This window comes from Lagopus leucura, unplaced genomic scaffold (genome assembly GCF_019238085.1).
Source record: "Lagopus leucura isolate 7727_CA_CO unplaced genomic scaffold, USGS_WTPT01 Super-Scaffold_100001, whole genome shotgun sequence".
Taxonomy (NCBI): Eukaryota; Metazoa; Chordata; class Aves; order Galliformes; family Phasianidae; genus Lagopus; species Lagopus leucura.
The window spans coordinates 69,619,260-69,638,108 of record NW_024962262.1 but is presented as its reverse complement, the minus strand read 5'-3'; the positions used below and the strand labels follow the sequence as shown (position 1 = coordinate 69,638,108).

Sequence of the window (18,849 nt, the reverse complement as noted above, 5' to 3'; positions counted from 1 at the left end):
AGACTTTCAAAGTTAATATAATCTGTTTGAGAACTACAGCCGTAGTAGGAACAACCCTTCCTGAGGGAAAAATTAAAAAAAAAAAAAAAGGTTTAAGAAAGCCCAAAATTTGTTGTAGGCTCCTGTTAATTTCATCTTGGAATGTGAATGATTTTACTGAAATTGACTTTGAAATAACTGACTCTGGTCTGTAGTGCTCCTTCCATGATGTATTTCTAAGAGACGACATCAGGTTTTACCACCTCTATATTGTTTTCCTGATTATTTCTGACTGTTCTGATTATCCTTTAGTATTTCATACTAAAGAAGTCCTTGAGCTTTAAGGCATGGGCTTAAAATCAAGTCAGTTATGGCTGGACTCCTTTTGAAGAGTTAAATGGAGAAGAGTAGCTAGTAGGACCATCATTCTTTTACGAATTTATGCTATTCTTTTGAAATAGCACAGTGTTCTGGATTCAACACCAACAGATAGCCAACTTCACAGTTGCTTTTAAAAGAAAATCTCCAGTGGCTGTAACAGACCCTAAGGTAAATTGTGCTTGTTTACATTTCTCCTTCAAATGTTTGTCTTGCAGAATAAAAGTAAAGCCCTGCAAGGTTTGAATTCTGCTCACAGTACATTTTTGACAGCATGTAAAAGTTCTTCAATCTAGGACACTGCCTCTTGTTAGCATTCCTGCAGTGTTTGTTACTGAGAAGCTGATAGCATTTCTCCCTCTGTCTGACCTTCCATGAAGACTCACAAGGCTAACCAGACACTGAATGTCATACCCAACACAAAAATTTGCATACAGGGTCAGAAGAAAATAATTTTAAAGAGGAGGACTGCTCCCCAAAGTCCAGTAAGATTTTTGAGCACACAATTTCTTACTATTTCTGCTTTTGGAAATGTTAGTTTGATCGAGGCTTGGTGGGTTGGACTCCCATCTTAACCATGCTCCATGATCCCACTTAGAAAAAGATACGATCCTAAAATTGCTCTTGCTAAGGGAATTTTGTTCTTTACAAGCTAATGTGAGCTTGAACAGAACCCTGGATTAAATGCTACCTCTTTGATTTGTGAAAAAAAGTGGAAGCGCGAAGAGCTGGGCTCTCCAGGGAGCTGAATCCCACAGTCCCTTAATTTAGGGAGCAATCTCATTGCACTCTGGAGCCACATTTTTTAGGCCTTGGCACTGTGGTAAACATCTGGGAAGTATTTGCCATAAAATGAAGGCTCTAAATGTTTGTACAATCTGATATGTGTACTTGTCTCTGCAGAGTACTGCCATGGAGTAATTTCTGAAAAGAAAACCCTCAAGTCTTTCTGTCATTAATCCCTTTCTAAGGAAGAACAAGAATCATTCATGAGGTTTGCACTGGCTCCAGATAGACTGACAGAAAGGAGAGAGTGCCCAGTGTTTGTTCCTTAGAAATCCATTCTTTCTGGAAAGACAGGAAGAAAATGTTTGATGTTCACAGGCTGCAAAACTGGCTTTTGAGGGCCTGAACTCCAATACTGTCACTTTGCCAGGAGCAGGAAGCTCCTGATTGCTCCCTGCATGCATTCACTTCAGGGAACAGTGAATGAACTCCTTGGGGGAGGAGATGAATTTCTAATGTAAGTGAGTACAGTACAGTTCTAAAGGAAAAAATACAAATGCCAGGTTCCGAAATTTGCAGTTGGCCATTGGCATGTTTAGAGCTTGCATATGATAAAGCAGTTTTTGCTGATTATTTCTATCCTGCCATGGATAATGATGTTGGTTTGCTGCTGCTGCGGACGCATCATGATCAGCTCAGGTATCTGATTAATGGTAACTTCTTACAGTCTTTGCCCATTTACCTCATGCAATCTTCAATTTTTATTATATCAGTTTAGCATATTTAATTGTAGAGACTGGCATGGGGAAAAAAACACCTTTGCTCTCAAAACTGCTAGCATCTTGCTGGATGTTTTACGGTACGTGGTGGTTGCAGTTTTAACACCAAAAGTTCTCTCTTCTTTCACTCCAGAACACCAATGTCAGGAAGATGAAAATCCTCAAAAGAAATGATCTTTGTATGAAATATCCTGCTTTCACTTAAGTAAGACTGAAATGAGTTGAAAACGGCACTGTGTGTTCTGGCTCTCCCTTTCCAGAAACCTGCATCCAGATTCTGTAGATTGCGCACAACTGCATTGCTGGTGATATGCTAAACCTAGATTCTGATTTTATTCATTTATCTCTTCCTAGATCTGGGGGGCAGGCAGCTGCCTTTGAATTGCATATTTGTATTTTTGTATTTGGGTTTATCTTCAGTTTTAGGAAATAACAGTTTGTTATTCATGGACCAAAAAATAGAAGCCAGTCATGAAAGTCCTTTGACTTTTTACAGCTTTGGCTATTTGTGTGAATCACAATTCTAGAAGAATATATGTAAGTTTGGAGTTTTTCTTGTGTTTGTTGGTTGGTTTCATTTTGTTTTTAATATATCAACTAGTGCTAAACCAAGAATGTACTTTATCAGTAAATGCAGCATCCAGCAAACCCTGGATCACACTGAAACTCCTGGTGAAATTTGGAGACTTTGTTATAAAATATTGGCCCTGCTACTGTGTTAATTTCATCCTACCATTTTAATTTTGTACCAAGAAAGAAAAAACTGGGCAACTTAAAAACTACATAGAGTAGTGGTTGCTATAAGTTACAATGTTGAAAGCTAAAATAGTGTTAAGAATTGTCCCTTCATCACGCAGGCAAATTAGAAAGGGGTTTCCAGCTTACAACAGAACTAACATCTCTTATACCCCTGAAATCAGTCCTCTATTACCACCATCTTGCTAGTGAACCAGTGCTAGCTGGAAGAACTAGATAGTTTGATTCAGTAAATGTTAAATTAAAGTAGAAAATCTTTTGAAATAGCTGGAAGAAAAGAACAAAGTGAAATTACCATTACCCAGGTAACGGGACTAAAAACAGATGCAGTATTAGTCAACATCCCATGTACTCCCTTCCCCGCAGCTTGAACTGAAATGCAAATCTGTTCTGCTTAGAGCACAGTGGTGGCCTGGCTTCTCACTGCTGCATGTGCACATTTACCCCAGGGAAGAAATATTGCTCCCCAGGATGCTCCCCTGAGCAGTGAGATTTGAAGCAAGTGACTCATGACTGCACAAGGACAGCACGTGATGCAAGATGCAGACAGGACAAGCTGCTGAGAGAGGCAATTCATGATAGCCAGCCTTATTCCTGCTGCCAGGAAAGGCCCTGTTCTTTCCAGCTGTAGCTGTGTTTTATAAAACAAATTTACATTGTGTCGCAGCTTCAAGGTTAAATATTAAAAATCAGGTACTGAAATGCCTGTGGAATCAAACCATTCAGAGCAAGGAAATAGCACATTTTTTTTTCCTTCTTTTGCTTTTGGTTTGAAAGCAAAATGAAAACATTTGTGTGCATTGCTGTAATGCTATTATCGTGACCACGTTGTACTGTATTGCACCACAGCTGATTGCTTGTCCTACCTCATTGCTTGCCAAAGCAGAGTTTTGTCTGCTGCTGCAAATATGCTAGTGGTTGGCAAAGAGCTATCTATGCAAAGAGCATTTATTCTGCTACATCTTTAACCCTGGTGAATGAGAAGGTGGTAGTGAGGTGGGGTTTGGCTTCTTCTCCGAGATAACAGTGGTGGGATGAGAGGGAATGGCTTCAAGTTGTACCAGGGCAGGTTCAGGTTGGATATTAGGAAACATTTCTTCTCAGAAAGAGCTGTGAGGCAGTGGCACAGGCTGCCCAGGGAGGTCAGGGAGTCACCATCCCTGGAGGTGTTCAAGGATGTGACACTGAAGGACATGGGCAATGGCCATGGTGGGAATGGGTGCGGTGGTTGGATTAGGTGATCTTAGAGGTCTTTTCCAACCTTAATGATTCTGATTCTATGAATGATTAAACAAGCACTAAAAAGAGGTAACTGGGAGTAAGCACCTAATAATGAGAGTTACTTTTCACCAACATCAGGTTACAGGTGGTAAGAACATTCAGCCTGGATCCTGAAGGCACAAGCATGAGCATCCAGGATAAAACTGCAAGCTGACCCTCAGCACTGCAGCTCTCTTAGCAAACTGAAGGAGGCCTTCTGCTTCCCTTTGATTAACTCCACAATGGTGTTACATGGACACTAGAAACAAAATATGCGGGCAACAGTACCAATGGAAATATTCATGTCCAGTTACTGGGAACTGTACCAATACAAGGGATATTTCAGCTGATGATTTCACAGCAAAGTGATCTTGCATTGTTTTTTAAAAAAGAAGTAATTTTAGCCTGATCTTTCTGAAGGAGGTGTGGTTGAGGATCAAGAATCCCACACTATGCAGTCCTGAACTTTATCTTGTGACAGTGATTATTTTAAAGAAAATTGTTCTTGCTGGCCTGTCTCCCATTGTGACATTCGGTCACTGGTGTATTATTCAACTCACTTTGATTGATACACCAGTTCACGTGAGGATTGCAAGGCTGGACCTAGCATCTGGAGCTGAGATGTTTCGTATTCTCCTCCCTCATGCCCCACTGGGATGATATTTTTGTGAAAAGAATCAGAATATATTGAGTTGTTGCAAGTCAGTGATAAAGAGCAGATTCAAATCAGAGGTAGAAGTGAATGGATACTCCACTGTGCTCTTCTGATCACCTCCTCTCTTAATAATGACCATTTTTTAATCACTACAAGTCCAGGCTGTTCAAAATTTCAAATGTGATAGGAGAAGACTGCAGTTTCCAGTACAGAATTATATGTATCATATTTACTATTTACTGCTTGCTATACTGTTTCCCTCAATTCTGCTTAAAGAAGAAGCAGTCCCACAGTTTTTCTGCAGGCTGCTTTTTCACCAAAGATGAATGCATATCAGCCTTGCTAGTTTGCAGGCTTAACGTCACGTGAGGTTTCTGCAAAGCAGTTGCTCTTTTAGTACTGGAGATGGGAGCTCTGTGAAATGCTTTGGCATAGCCATTCTAATTTCACCGTGCAGAACAGGTGTGATGGCAAAATCAATTTTCAATCATCTGCTTTCTTTCGCTGAGAAAATGGCTTTCCTGCCATTATTGACATTTTCTGACTACATTAATCATTTCCATAAACAAGATACAAAATCTGATTGAAGACCCTCTCTTTGTTCATCTCTGATCAAGCTGAGTGCTTCGTATTTTTGGCAGCCCCATAGTTTTTCTACTGTGCTTATGCAGAAAATCCAAGCTATATGGTCACATGTCTGTTCCTCTGCTCCAAGGCAAAATTAATATACAGCTACTAACATTCAGAAAATATATTTCTTCCGCTAGTTATGCAAAAACAAATGAACTGAAGATAAAAGCAATCTTCCAAAGCAATCTCTTCTTGTGCTTTTCACAATCTTTTGCGTAATGGAAGTAACTCCTCCACTATGGACATCATTTTATTCCCTTCATCTTTGTAGCTGTGTGCTACATGTACTGGTAGGTTGTTACTGGAGTTGCCCTTTTATTATGATACAGAAACCATTTCCTCCTAAGGTTGTGCATCAATATTGACAATACTCGACTAGAGACCCTATGAAGGCTGAATATGAAGCAAGGATTCCTTTATATGTCTTGTAGGCTGTATTTCTGTTTATGCTGTCTAAAAGCCGATTACCTTCAGTGCAATGCTGCGACACTGTTGTCTCATGCTAAGCTGGTTATTCACTGTGATCTCACAACATCTTTATGCCCTGTCCGCTGGAATTCCAAAGGGTAGCAAGACAGACCTTGGAAGGTACAGCTCATGCAACAAATGGCCAATAAAGCTGTTCTGTCTGCTCAGGAGCAAAGATAAGGTAGGAAAAGATGTGGACTGCTAGCTGGCCAATTTTTTGTATTACTCCAGGTCTGTTTTGCTTTATGGTGCAATGACGGGATTAAGGAGAAGTGTAGAAGGAGAGTATAGGAAGAACAAAAAACATCTGTGGAACATAGCCATTTGTTGGTAAACTGTTGTTTTCTGGCCTATCTGCTCTTCATCAAATCATGATTGTCTACTCACAATTTTTATTTATTTATTTATTTATTTTGACAATATTCTGCTCTAATCGAGGAGAACTGGTTTGAAGGGACAGGCTAACTTAAAAGCAAAACAAACAACAACAACAAAAAAACAAAACAAAAAAACCTCCATGCATCAAACTCCATGCAGAGTCCAGTGACAGGTCAGGAGATTGAGGTGTCATCTCAGCAAGTACCGTGGCAGCAGCTGTAGTGGGGAGCTTTGGATAGCTTCCCTGTTTGCTTACATTTGATCTAACCTGGACTTTTTTCCTCTTCTAATGAAGGTCCCTGTCACATATTTAATTGGTATTGCTCTCTGCATAGTCCTAGTAGCCCCTAGATTTGGCAGAGTACTTGTGAGTTGATTTTCTTTGTTTGTTTTCAGAGAGAGCAGGCTTGAGGACAGCACAGCAGAATGCATAGTGACTGTGGAGTTGAAGTCTAGTTTTACTTCCTCTGATACACTCATTTTCCTGACAAAGGGGACTACTTCTTAAGCAATAAATAGAGCAAAATCTGAAAAAAAAAACCAAAACCAAAACCAAAACCAAAAACCACTGCTCAGAAACACTGGGTGATCACACTTAGATGAACTGCTTTCTGGAAAGGAAAGAACTGATCTGTGGGCTTTGCTGTACTTGTGGCAACTTCTTTAGTGTACAGATGTATAAATTCACCATATTTTAAAAAATTGTGGTGCTTGATATTCAGCTGCTGTTGAGTCATCCCCTTGCTTACGTTTGGTTGCATATGCGGGTTCCACTGCTTAATCCTCTACATATACATACATTGCTTAGAGCACAAAGGAAGGTTTCGGCTATTCCTCCTGGGTATAAAGACTGTTAGGAGGTTGGAGGACTGCTTTCAGAATATTAAGAAGATTGCAGTAATCCTGCATAGAAAGGGTTTCTCCATTTCCCTGGAGAAACAGTATGTGTTTGTTGCCCTGTAAGAAACACTGTCAGCAGCTGCAGGGGAAGGCAGAGCTCTGCATCTGCAGGCTCACTGCCTTCATATGGAGGGCTTCAGCACAGCTACCCACACTGTAGTTCCTCTGCTCACGTGTACAAGCAGTCTATTATCAGCTGTGCTGGCTAAATCAGGCTTCCCTGGGCATATTCCTTGCTTTGCCTACGTGGTCAAATAGCTGCCGTACAAAACCCACAGTCAGGCTTTAGTAAATGCGTGAGGTGTACTTTCCTTCTTGGGGGAGGAACTTGCTTCGGTGAGAATGTCAGACGTGCTCAGGCTGTTTTTAGAACCAACAGCTGTAAGTGCCAGAACTTCCTGACATCTTCTGTATATCACTATGTATGAAGGGAACTATACAGCCAGGGCAGACTCTACAAGGACAGAAACAAACTAGAAATGTCAGTGCACAGCTGCCTTCTGAGAGGCCGAGTCTGTCCCAGCAATACTGTGCAACCAATGAGATATGTTATTTGAGTTGTGTCCCAAAGGAATACAGTTTAGTGCTGGGGGAGAAAAAGCAGAAAAAAAGGACAACATCTGTATTCCAACAAGTGCCCATAACGCTGGAAAAAGGCAGAAGATACCTTACTCTTCTTTTTTTTTTTTTTTAAATAAGTTGTCAGCTTATGCTTTGAAGTCTAGGATTGCTTATTTGGGGAAAAGATGATGCTTTCATGTCAAGAATGCGTATTTTGCTCCACTTAGGAAAAGCAGCTCAAATTCTAACACAGTTCTGTAAGCCTTAGAGAGGAAAAAAATCTGATGGTCTATGGTCTGTTACAAGTACTGCCTTAAGCTCTTCAGAGTTCATGAAAGCAGACTTTATTTGCCAATCTTGCTCCTCAAGTCTCCTGCCTCATATTGGTACAGCAAATGGAAGCTGGAATCTCACTTTATTCTCCTTTTTGCCTTAGGGTAACATAGATACCAGTCAGCTGCCTGGTTTGAGCATGGAGGGACAAGAGTCTGATATGTTGTTGTTGTTGAGAGTACAGATAGGAATGGGACAAGGAGAAGCGGAAGAGAAAATTGAGAATAAAAATGATGGTAGTTTAAGAGTGATTACTGGAAACAGAGACTACATAGTTAAGAACACACACTTAGGAAATATGGAAAGAAAGAAAACAGTGGAATTGCCAAAGAGAAATGACATTTACTGGGGAGGATAGAATAGTTCAAATCAGATGAAAAAACAGAAGACTGTAACAAAAAAAAACAAAAACAAAAACAAAAGTGAAGAAAATGTGAAAGAGGTTAAAACCTAGCAATCAACTTTGGCTCTAGGTATACTAAATTGATGAGAGGAGGAAATCCAGGCGTTGAGTCTTGCAAAGGAGGGGTAGGAAGTGGGTTTGAATGTATGAAAACAGGAAGTCTGGAGGAAGAGTGAAGATATGTGACTAGAAACTGAATCATGGAATCACAGAGTGGTTTGGGTTAGAAGGGACCTCAAAGATCATCTCGTCCCAACCCCTGCCATGGGCAGGGCTGCCCTCCCACCAGCTCAGGCTGCCCAAAGCCCCATCCAACCTGCCTCCAGTGGGCAGCTGTGCCAGTGCCTCACTACCCTTTGTGAAAAGAATTTCCATGACATCTAATGTAAACCTCCTCTCTTTTAGTTTAAAACCAGTATATACTCTTAACTTGCCACTCAGACCTGTGTTCCATTGAGAGAACCTCCTCATGTGAAATGCTGTTTTGTTATGTTTTGCCAGATTGCTGTATCTTGAGCATACAAGACGCAGATCATTATCAACTTGAATCACTGTTCTGACCTTACACTCCAAGGATATGCACCAGTTTATAAAATTAGAAAATACCTCCATTTATAGATGATGGAGATATAAGCCTCAGCCTTAACTGCACTGGAATGTAAGTTGTTCTGTAACACTAATTAAACCTTTAGAAGCACTGCACTTTTTCTTTGCAGCAAATTCAACTCCTTTAAGACAAACACCTCAAATACTCATCTGAGAAATAATTCATACAAGTGTCAGTAGTTAGTACAAAGGGAAAAACATGAGATTTTTGTGGAGGTTATTTTGTATCCTGTTGTCAAACATTAAGTACTGCAAACAAAAGCAGAATCTGTTAAGTTGTAAAGCCAGCCTAGAGCAAGCTCTGTGTTTTGCAACTGGAGTGATGACAGAGAAAGGAATAGAATGTTCCTTCATTCACCACTAGATAACATGAGGAAATATAATTTAATATTTCTGAGAAATAATCTTTCTATTTCAGACTCGATTTAAAGCTGTCCACTAAGAAGAACAAGAGGCATCAGGCATGATTTCTCCTTGTGACATGATCTTTGACTGAATCCACGATGGTCAGTAATGACAAATGGCCAGAGGAAGATGAAGCTCCCAGGCATTTCATCAACTCCTATCTCAGCAGCGTCCTGATGTATTGCAGCACTTGCTAGCCAACACATCTTTTATTCTTTGGCAGTTCTCTGAAGGGTTGTGTCAATAACATACAATTGCACTCACTTCAAAATCTGTTGGCAAGCCGTGTGGCCTGTCAGTGCAGCAAGCAGTGGGCCATTGCAGAGTGGTTTGGGTGGCTGTGAATGGTGTTGCTGGCTTCACAGCACCTTCTGGGTACCTGAGGAGCTGTGGGACAGTGGACATACTATGTTCAAACTTGGGCCCCTCACTACGAGAAAAGCATTGAGGCCCTGCAGTGTGTCCAGAGAAGGGCAGTGAAGCTGTGAGGGATCTGGAGGACAAGTCTGATGGGGAGTGGCTGAGGTAACTGGGATTGTTCAGTCTGGAGAAGAGGAAGCTCAAGGGAGACATTATCACTCTCTACCACCAGCTGAAAGGAGACTGTGGCAAGGTAGGAGTTGGCCTCTTCTCCCAGATAACAGTGTTTGGACAAGAGGGAATGGCTTCAAGTTTTGCTAGGGGAGGTTCAGATTGGACATTAGGAAGCATTTCTTCTCAGGAGTATTGAGGCAGTGGCACAGGCTGCCCAGGGAGGTGGTGCAGTCACCATCCCCGGAGGTGTTCAAGAGTCATGTGGATGTGGCACTGAGAGACGTGGGCAGTGGGCATGGTGGGGGTAAGTTGGTGGCCGGACTAGGTGATCTTAAGAGGTCTTTTCTAACCTAATGATTCTATGATTCTATGACGTGTGCACTGTCCTCGCCATGGCAGTGCGCTGGTGAAGTGTCAAGCCTTGTGCTTTGTGGAGTGCTGATCGCAAATGGTAGCTGGCAGGTGGAAATGCGAAGGGCAGAGTGGCTGACACCTGCGTGCTGGCCAGTGTTTGGCAGAGCTGGAAGCGTTCATGAGGCACCGAGCGCCTTGTGCTACACAGTGAAGCAGTGAAGGTGGCTAGAACAAGGGGTACAGAGCCATGGGCAGCTTGTGCTGCTGGAGAAGGGGCTGTGCGGCCGAAGCGTGTGACAACACTGCAGGAGAAGTTGGTGACCGGGTGACACTGGGCTGGCGAGAACCTGCGGGCGTCACCCGGCGCTGACAGCCGCGCACAGCAGACCACCGCCGGCGCCGCCATTTCGGCCGCGCCGCGAGAGGCGGCCCTTAGGCGTCCGCACCGATCGCCTGACAGCCGCGGCTCAGTGCGGCCACAGACCCCCGGCTCTCCCCGCCTCCCTCCCCCGATCAGGGTGACAGGAGGGGCGGGCGAGCGCGTGACGCCGGCGCCCCGCCTCCCGCTGCCGCTTCTGCTGCTCCCGGCGCCGCCGCCGTGTCGGCCCAGCGTGGGCTGGCGGTGGAGCTGCAGTCATGGAGCCGGAGCGTGAGTGCCGGGTGCTGTCCATCCAGAGCCACGTCGTACGCGGCTACGTGGGTAACAAGGCGGCCACCTTTCCCCTGCAGGTGGGTGAGCGGTGCTCGGTGCGGGAGGCTGCGGGTCGGCCTCGTCCTGTCGCGGGCGGTGGGTAAGGTCGGGGGACGATCGAGCTCCTCGCCGCGGAGCGAAGGAGAGGGGCCGGCGGGTGCCGCTGGCGGGCGGCTGCGGGAGCACCGGCGCGGCGCGCAGGGCGCCAGTGTGGGGTCCCGCACTGAGACCTGTGCTGGCCGGGGGGTGCGCCCCGCGGTGGTGGAGTTTGGCAAAGCTTCGCCCTGCGGGTAGTAGAAGGGCCCCTGAGGGAGTGCGTGAGGCTTGTGTGGGTGTAAGTGAATCTTGTCCTTCCATGACCGTCAGGTGCCGACTTCCTGCTAAGGTCTGGTGGCTGTTGGTGTGCGCTGGGGTGAGCTTTGGTGTGTGGCTTGTAAAATGCCTTTATGATACAATCTGTCTGCTTACCATAAAGAGATCCTTGCAGTGATGGGGTTGCACGAAACTTCCAGTTTAAGAATCTCATTGCCATAACACACTGTTGTGACATGGGTTGTCTGTGCTTTATAAATGCACTTGACTACACACCAGAGATGGTCTGTGCTGTGTGCTTGAGACCAGGCCTGCAACAAACCACACATCATGGAATCACAGAATGGTTTGGGTTGGAAGAGAGCTCAGAGCTTTCAACCCCTGCCGTGGGCAGGGCTGCCCCCCACCGGCTCAGGCTGCCCAGGGCCCCATCCAACCTGGCCTTGAGCGCCTCCAGGGATGGGGCATCACAGCTTCTCTGGGCAGCTGTGCCAGCGCCTCGCTCCCTCCAGGAAAGAATTTCCCTCTGACATCTAACACTTTTAGTTTAAAGTAATTCCCCCAATCCTATTACAGTGTACCCATGTAAAAAGTTGATTTCCCTCAGGTTTGTAATCTCTCTTCAAGTACTAGAAGGCCCAGTGAAGTCTCCAGTGAGCCCTTTCTTCTCCAGGGCTGAACAAGCCCATCTCCATCAGCCTGTCTTTGTAGAAGAGGTGCTCTAGCCCTCTGATTATCTTCATGGCCTCCTCTGAACCTATTCCAGCAGCTCCACTCCTTCTTATGCTGGGGGCCCCAGGCATGGATGCAGTACTCCAGGTGAGGCCTCACAAAAGGAGGGCAGAGGGGGACAATAGCTCCGCTTGTCTGCTGGCCACCCCTCTACAGCCCCCTAGCAGCAGCATCAGCCAGCTAAGATGTAAACATGTCTTCTGAAAATTAATACATGGTTGAGGTGATGTACACAGGAGATCAACATCTAGTAGAAAAAAGTGTGTATGTGGAGACCCATACCTGAAAGGCTGTCATGATCTGCAGACCAGCTGTCCGTCCATCTTTTCCCAATGAATAATCTCTAAATTGTGCTCCCATTCCTCTCCCCAGGCCTTTTTTGTGATAGCAAAAAGCTTTGCAGTAATCTTTGTTTCAGAAATGATGAGGCTTTTCAATTTTGGTTTGGAGGATCTCTTTACTGCTCTGTTACTCAGACTTCCTCTGACGTATGAGCCTCTGTATGACTTGACAAGTTGGTCCTTGAAAGTGTCTTTTTTGCTTCTGGACTATGATACAGTTAAATACTATGGTAGTTAAAAAGTGACTTAGAGCTGGTTCTGCATGGGAGATTGTCAGAATTATGCTCTGTTGCTCCTCAGTGTGTAGCACAGATAGAATTTGCTAGGGTGGAGGAAAAAACAGCTCTCCTGTCTCTACAGGCTGCACTTGGAAATTTGTATGTTGGCAGCCTCTAATTAAGTTGTGCTTACTAGGAAGTTATTTTCACCTTGGTATTGGTGGAAGAGCAGAAGTAGCAAGTTTCCAACAAGTGGAACTTCATTTCCTTTTCCAGGCTGCATGGGGCTGTGGGCATGGCCACCAGTGCTGGAGTTCAAGGAGCATCTGGACACCGCTCTCAGTCATAGGGTTTGGATTTTGGGTGGTCCTGTGTGGAGTCTGGAGTTGGACTCTATGATCCTTGTAGTGTCCTTTCAACTCAGAGTATTCTATAGCTCTGTAACTTTCCAGAGAAGCAAAATCTACTCAGCTATGCTTTGAATTATTGTATGAAAAGATTCAATAGCTTTTGCTTGCATGATTTTATTTACCTTTAAAATTTCTGAAGGTGATTCTGAGTTACTCTTAAAATAGTCCTAAGTTACTTCCCAGTTGTGTAACCTGAATAGCTTTGATATCAGGAAAAGCTTTAGGTTTGTCCGGTATTTATGAATAGTGGTAAAATGAACGTTAGGGAGTTGCTATTGTTAGTTAGGTAACTTGTTTTAATCCAAGGATGTGTCTCCTACTTGACTTGTCATAGTTTTCATGATATGAAATAAAAATAGACATATTCATTACAACACACAACATTCAGCATTATGTTACTGTCAGTGTTTTCTTCCCCAGACGGATTTCTTGTTCATTAATTTTAAATATCATTTTGACTCCCCTTTCCTACTTGACCTTCCAGGTAGGAAAGAATGTGTGTAAGTATGGCAATAAGCAGAGGCTGCGATGCTGGCAAGCAGAGAGTGAGAGACCTCCACAAACCACAGAGTGAATTCACAGAGATGAACATGTTTCTGTTCTGTGGAGGTACCTCATCCTGGTCACCAGGAACATCTCTGTCAGTAGGTGGATTTGAGATGTATATAGGGCACCCATCAGAAAATCAGCACTTGTGAGTGAGTATTTCAGGCTGTATGTTCAGTCCTTTGTGCTGCTGTGAGTTTCCAAATAAGTTTGAAAGGGCAAGGAAAAGACAAGGGAAGATCTCAGCTGGTTTGACGTGGGCAGTGGACATGCACATTTGGTCCACTGGGCTAAGTAATACTGTCTGCAAGCCAGAGGCTGCAGATTTTTGTTTATGTGTAAGTAACTATCACAGCCAAATCTTGTACTTTGTTTTCTTTGTGTTTGATAATGCTAATGGAACATAATGGCGAGTTTGTTTGTTTGCTTGCTTTTGATCTGCCCTAATGCTCACAGAATTTGGGATAATGTTGTCTCTGTTATGATTTAGTTCTTGACTTCCTTTTCCATATCTGTTTACCTTGGAGATGGAACTAAAAGCATGGAGAAATACCATGTGTTGTTTGGCTCTGGCATCTGAAATTGTTTTTCCTGCATTGTATGATGCCACCAAAACAGCTCCTCTAGTACAGAATAAAAAAGCTTTTGGTTTGGTGGTTTCTGTTTCTCTTTTTAAAATTCATTTATGAAGAATGAAAATAGCTGTCTGTTTGGGTGTTAATAAAGACAGGTGATTCTCATGCTTCTTAGATTGGTCCTCAGTGATTTTCCTCCACAGACAGTAGGCCTGTGGTTTTAGTTCCTTCTTTATTGTAAGAAGAAATGGTAAAGCAACTTTGGCCAACATAGCTGGTGATTTCTATAGTATTTAAGGATAGTCTCCAACTGCATTGTTCAGACACAGATAGAATTTGCTTGCGTGTGATGAGATCAAAATCACTGTAAACCCATTCCTAATGATTATCTGGTGCCATAGCAAAGAGAAGTTTCAGGCTTTTATTTTTTTTTTTCTATCTTTTTGTTTTGAACAATGTAGTCAAATGTGCCAAGTATTGTACAGGGAAAGAGTAGGAATAGGAGTATTTCTTATTTAAGATGACTGCTTGTTCTGCTTTTCAAAAATTACTTCTATGGCATCAATTATATGAGTCAGAAGAAGGATGAATCAATCAAAGGCCTTTACAGAATAACAATAGGAAATGTATTTATTGGCCAACCCCTGTTTTTGTTGTAGATCAAAGGCTGAAAAAATGAACTCGTCAAAAATAAATGCAAAGAGAAAAGAATACATTTTCTGTTTGTAATGTCCAAAGATTGTCCTAAATGGTTCATCTGAAGCAAGAATTAGGGCTTTACATTCATGTTATGGCCCTTCACTACAAGAAAGACATTGAGGCCCTGAAGTGTGCCCAGAGAAGGGCAGTGAAGCTGTGAAGGATCTGGAGCACAAGTCTGATGGGGTGCAGCTGAGGAAACTGGGATTGTTCAGTCTGGAGAAGTGGGACTCAAGGGAGAACTTACTGCTCTCTGCAATCACCCAAAAAGAGCTGGGCATGTTGTGATGGACTGATGGTTAAACTAGGTGATCTTAGAAGGCTTTTCAACCTTAGTAATTCTGTGATACTAATACAATAGAACGATACGCACTAGAAAAACAAATGACATACAAAGTTACTTCTCTAAAATTTCCCTTGTAATGAATTGTCTCTTTTTTTATGTTTTATATTTACATCCCAAAATACTGATGATCTTTTCTTGAGGAGCTTCCAACTATATAAGGTAATTGATGTACATAACACTTGAAGTGCACCAGGAGGATTCACTTGATGGATGATGCGTGCCCCTGCAGAAGCCAGACTAGCACATCATCTTGTAGCTTGGCAGCAGTGGCATAACTTGTGATAGCAGGTGTTGCTGAGCTGAAATTTGGCTATGCTGAACTACTTGATGTTTTTCAGATGTCTGTTCAGGACTTTGTTGGTGCTAATTCGTCCATGTCTCTGAGCTCCAGTTCTTTAACATCTGCAACAATTAAAAATAGAGCAGGAGACACAATTTAGTTACAACCTCTAACGTGAATCATTTTAAAAAACAACTTTCTTCTGGCACTTCTTGCCAGAGGAATGTGTTGGCTACAGTTAGTGATAGAGCACTTGCTGAAAAATGGTAGAGCCTGCCCTGTGGCACAATGAAAGCCAGAGGTGCAGTTTCTGAGCTGTAGATACAGTGATTTCTGAAAGCAGAAGTGAATGATTTTTCTGGTTGGTGGAACCCTTCCAGTCTGATTGCAATTGTTCCCCTTTTCTCCTGTGGGACCAGTAGTACTTCTCAGAAGGGGATATGGGATGGAAATCTCAACCAAGAATGACATAGCCATTATCTTTGCTCTGATGCTTGCCTTAAATATTCTATTGTTTGTTAACTTATTTGTTTGGAATTAACACTGAATCACTGGTTTTCTTCCTGAATCTTATAGTGCTTTTTTTTGTAGCTCGTTGATGATTCTGTTCCTCGATTTCTGGAAAGTGGAAAGACAATGAAAACAAGCTATAATGGAAACAAATGTTGGATAAATTCTCAATTTCTATATGGTGTCTCCATGTATTTTTACAACAACCTTCCTTCCCAACACTAGCTGGTTCTTCCACCTGTGCTATTTCTCCATCCATGTCAATTCTTCAAGGAAAGTTGTTTTGTGAGACCATGTGGTTAACTGCTCTGAAAAGCCATCCAGGTTATAAATAACCTTTTTTTTCCTTCTTTGTCGAGTTATTTATCTCATGAGTCAGTTTTCTGACCCAGTTCACTGCACAGCCCCACAGACAGTTCTTTTTGACGTAACTGTGGCTCAGGGAGAGAACAAGCCCCAGGCTCCTGCACCTGGTATTGACTCCAAAGGAAACATTCCTCAAAGCACACTCTGATCTAAGACACATCTGCTTGTTCTGGAGGAATTGGTGAGGATGTTTAACTGTTCTTACAGAAGCTTCATACTTCCCTCATAGTGGCCTGGCTGTGATCTTTACAAATGTGATGCATCTTTCAGGAAGTTGTCCTGTTCTGTTCTTACAGGTATTTGTTATCTTGCAGATTAACATCTAAAGTGGTGGTAGGAGAGTGGGATCCATTCAGAGTCCACCTAAGAAGGCCAAATGTAGCGTATGTGCTGGATAAAACAAATCTTCTTTGCAGAATTGCTCCACTTTGAAAGCACATAATGTGCTTGCCAGGTATTGTTAATGGAGTGGCAGCAAGAGAACTAGCTATCCAAAATATGTAAGCAGTAGGATTAAAAATAAAATAAAAATCAGGAGGAAGTAATATGTTGTTGGTTTTTTCTTCTGTGAATCTGAGTCAGTAAAGAAAAGATGAGATTAAGTGCATGCCTCAGCACTGTTGCTGCCCGGTGTGTCTGCCTCTCCTAATTAGTTTTTGTAAACCTATTTGTGTAGCACACTGTGCACAATTCCAGTTGGCAAGAGTTTGCATTAACTAGCATGATGTTTTAGTCAAATTGCATCCAAGTGTAGAAGGAAGTAACATGAAAAGGATGAATCTGAAATGTGCTGTGAACCTACAGGTTCTATTCTTCAGAAGCATAGATCCGTAGAATCACAAAATGATTTGGTCTGGAAAAGATCTTGAAGACCTTCTGCTAAACCAGGTCTCCCAAATCCCCATTCATCCTTGAAGACCTCCAGGTGTGGGGCATCCACAGCTTCTCTGGGCAACGTCACCACTGTCATTGTGAAGAATTTCTTCCTAATACCGGATCTAAATCTACTCTATTTAAGTTTAAAACTGTTTCCTCCTGTGTTCTGACTTACAGATGAACAGTAACTTCTGCATCTGAAGTCAGTATCAAATTTTACTGTTACCTAGTAAGTAAATCAGGATGTGGGAGGCAAAACATATTTCTTGGAGGGAAGGCAGTCGAGTATTCAAAATACCGCCTCATTCTTCTTCATGTGTTTGTTCTTGACTGGAAAGAATAAAGGGAGGAGACAAATATTTCATTGTCTTCCATTACATTAGCCCTTATAAATCACTGTCTTGCTCATCCATCGCTTGTTCCCATCGATGGATAGCGTGACCTCCTGCACATAGGAAAGTTAATTGAGCATCTGTGCTATGAATCCTCTGACTCTGAGTTGGGTTGATCCCAAAGTGAACTGGTCTAATGCATAGAGTAATACTGATGGGCTCATACATCTTGAAGGCACAGGAGGTTATTTGTTTGAGTAAGCTTGAATGAATTTTTTTTGGAATATTTGAAAAGGCAGCTCACAGTATTTTTTGCCAAGGACATGACCATTGTTGCTCCTGAAGAGCCTTCAGGACTAATTTGTGACCTCAAGGAGAATGGCTTTATACCTGGCACTCTCCTGGAAGTTGTAATGAAGTCTCTGGGCAGTGTTTCAGATCCTGAATTTTTAAAACTCATGAAGACCAAATTAGACCTAAAAGGACTGGACATAGTATTGCTAGGCCTCTTTCTGTCAGGATTTTCACTTGAACCAGACTCTGGAGTTTCAGTCATTCACTATTTACCCCTACAGTAGACTGAAGCAATTCAATTACAGCAACAAAAGTCATGGGTAGAAGGTTCAGCAGTTGTTACAGGTTATGAAGAACCAATGCTGCAGACAGATGATACTCCTGTAAAATGCTGCTTGCAAACCAAACGGCCGTATATAGAATTGCTGTGGACTCCAGATGGATCTCCTTTTTCGAACTTACATGTTTCGTATGAACCCATGAGAAAAATGCCAAAATAATATCCTTCTCTTGCTGTGAGGGTGAGCAGTTCTAACTGGGTAGCTTGTTTTGATGTTTGTGATTTTTGTACTGGTAGGCTTTGTGTATTGTATTGTGTATTTTGTGTGGGCTTTTTTAAGGTGTCTCTTTTTTTTTCAGTAAGTATCAGGAACTGTCCAAACACCATGTATTGTATCTGTTACAGCCTTTCCTGTGTTTCTGATGCCTGCCTCCATGACTTCTTAACTTTTTCTCAAGGTCGTATGCTGTACATTTTTTTTGAATTGGTTGTTATTTAATGATCTGTTTTTAACTCTAGAATTTGAAGTGGCCTGTTTGGTACCTGGCTCTGCATTAATGAATCATCAGCAATTACCTCCAGCACCTCTGTTTCTAAGCCAGCTTATGTGCTTTTGTATTTTTCTCTTGGCAAAATATCTCTAGTGCCTTCATGATTTGCAGCACCTTGTCAAATGCTGTACTAAAATGCAGCTCTGTTATACCTACAGAGTTCCTGTTATTTACTTGGTAAGTTCAGAGAGAGAAAAGAAGGTTGGGTTAGTCAATAGTGATTTTAGTTCGGTTTATCAGCCCACGCCAGCCATTGTTCCTGCTTCACTAATTGACTTTTCCCCACGTTCCTTTTCCCAAACTGAACTTGTTTTCTAATTTTCTCTATCCAGTGCAATGTATGTTTTGTGATTCTGTAGCAAATGTAAGGAGAGCAATTAAGTGA

The 18,849-nt window shown here is 42.5% G+C and overlaps 1 protein-coding gene across 4 annotated transcripts in view; it reads left to right on the top strand.

Annotated features, from left to right (window-relative positions):
• Positions 1-10,683: 10,683 nt before the first annotated feature.
• Positions 10,684-18,849, top strand: part of PDXK (pyridoxal kinase) — a 49,204-nt gene continuing 41,038 nt past the window's right edge. For all 4 annotated transcript variants that reach the window (XM_042867475.1, XM_042867476.1, XM_042867477.1 and 1 more), the window contains exon 1: positions 10,684-10,834. In XM_042867475.1, the coding sequence (XP_042723409.1) occupies positions 10,742-10,834 (93 nt within the window). In that variant the 5' untranslated portion in view covers positions 10,684-10,741. The remainder of the gene's footprint in view (positions 10,835-18,849) is intronic.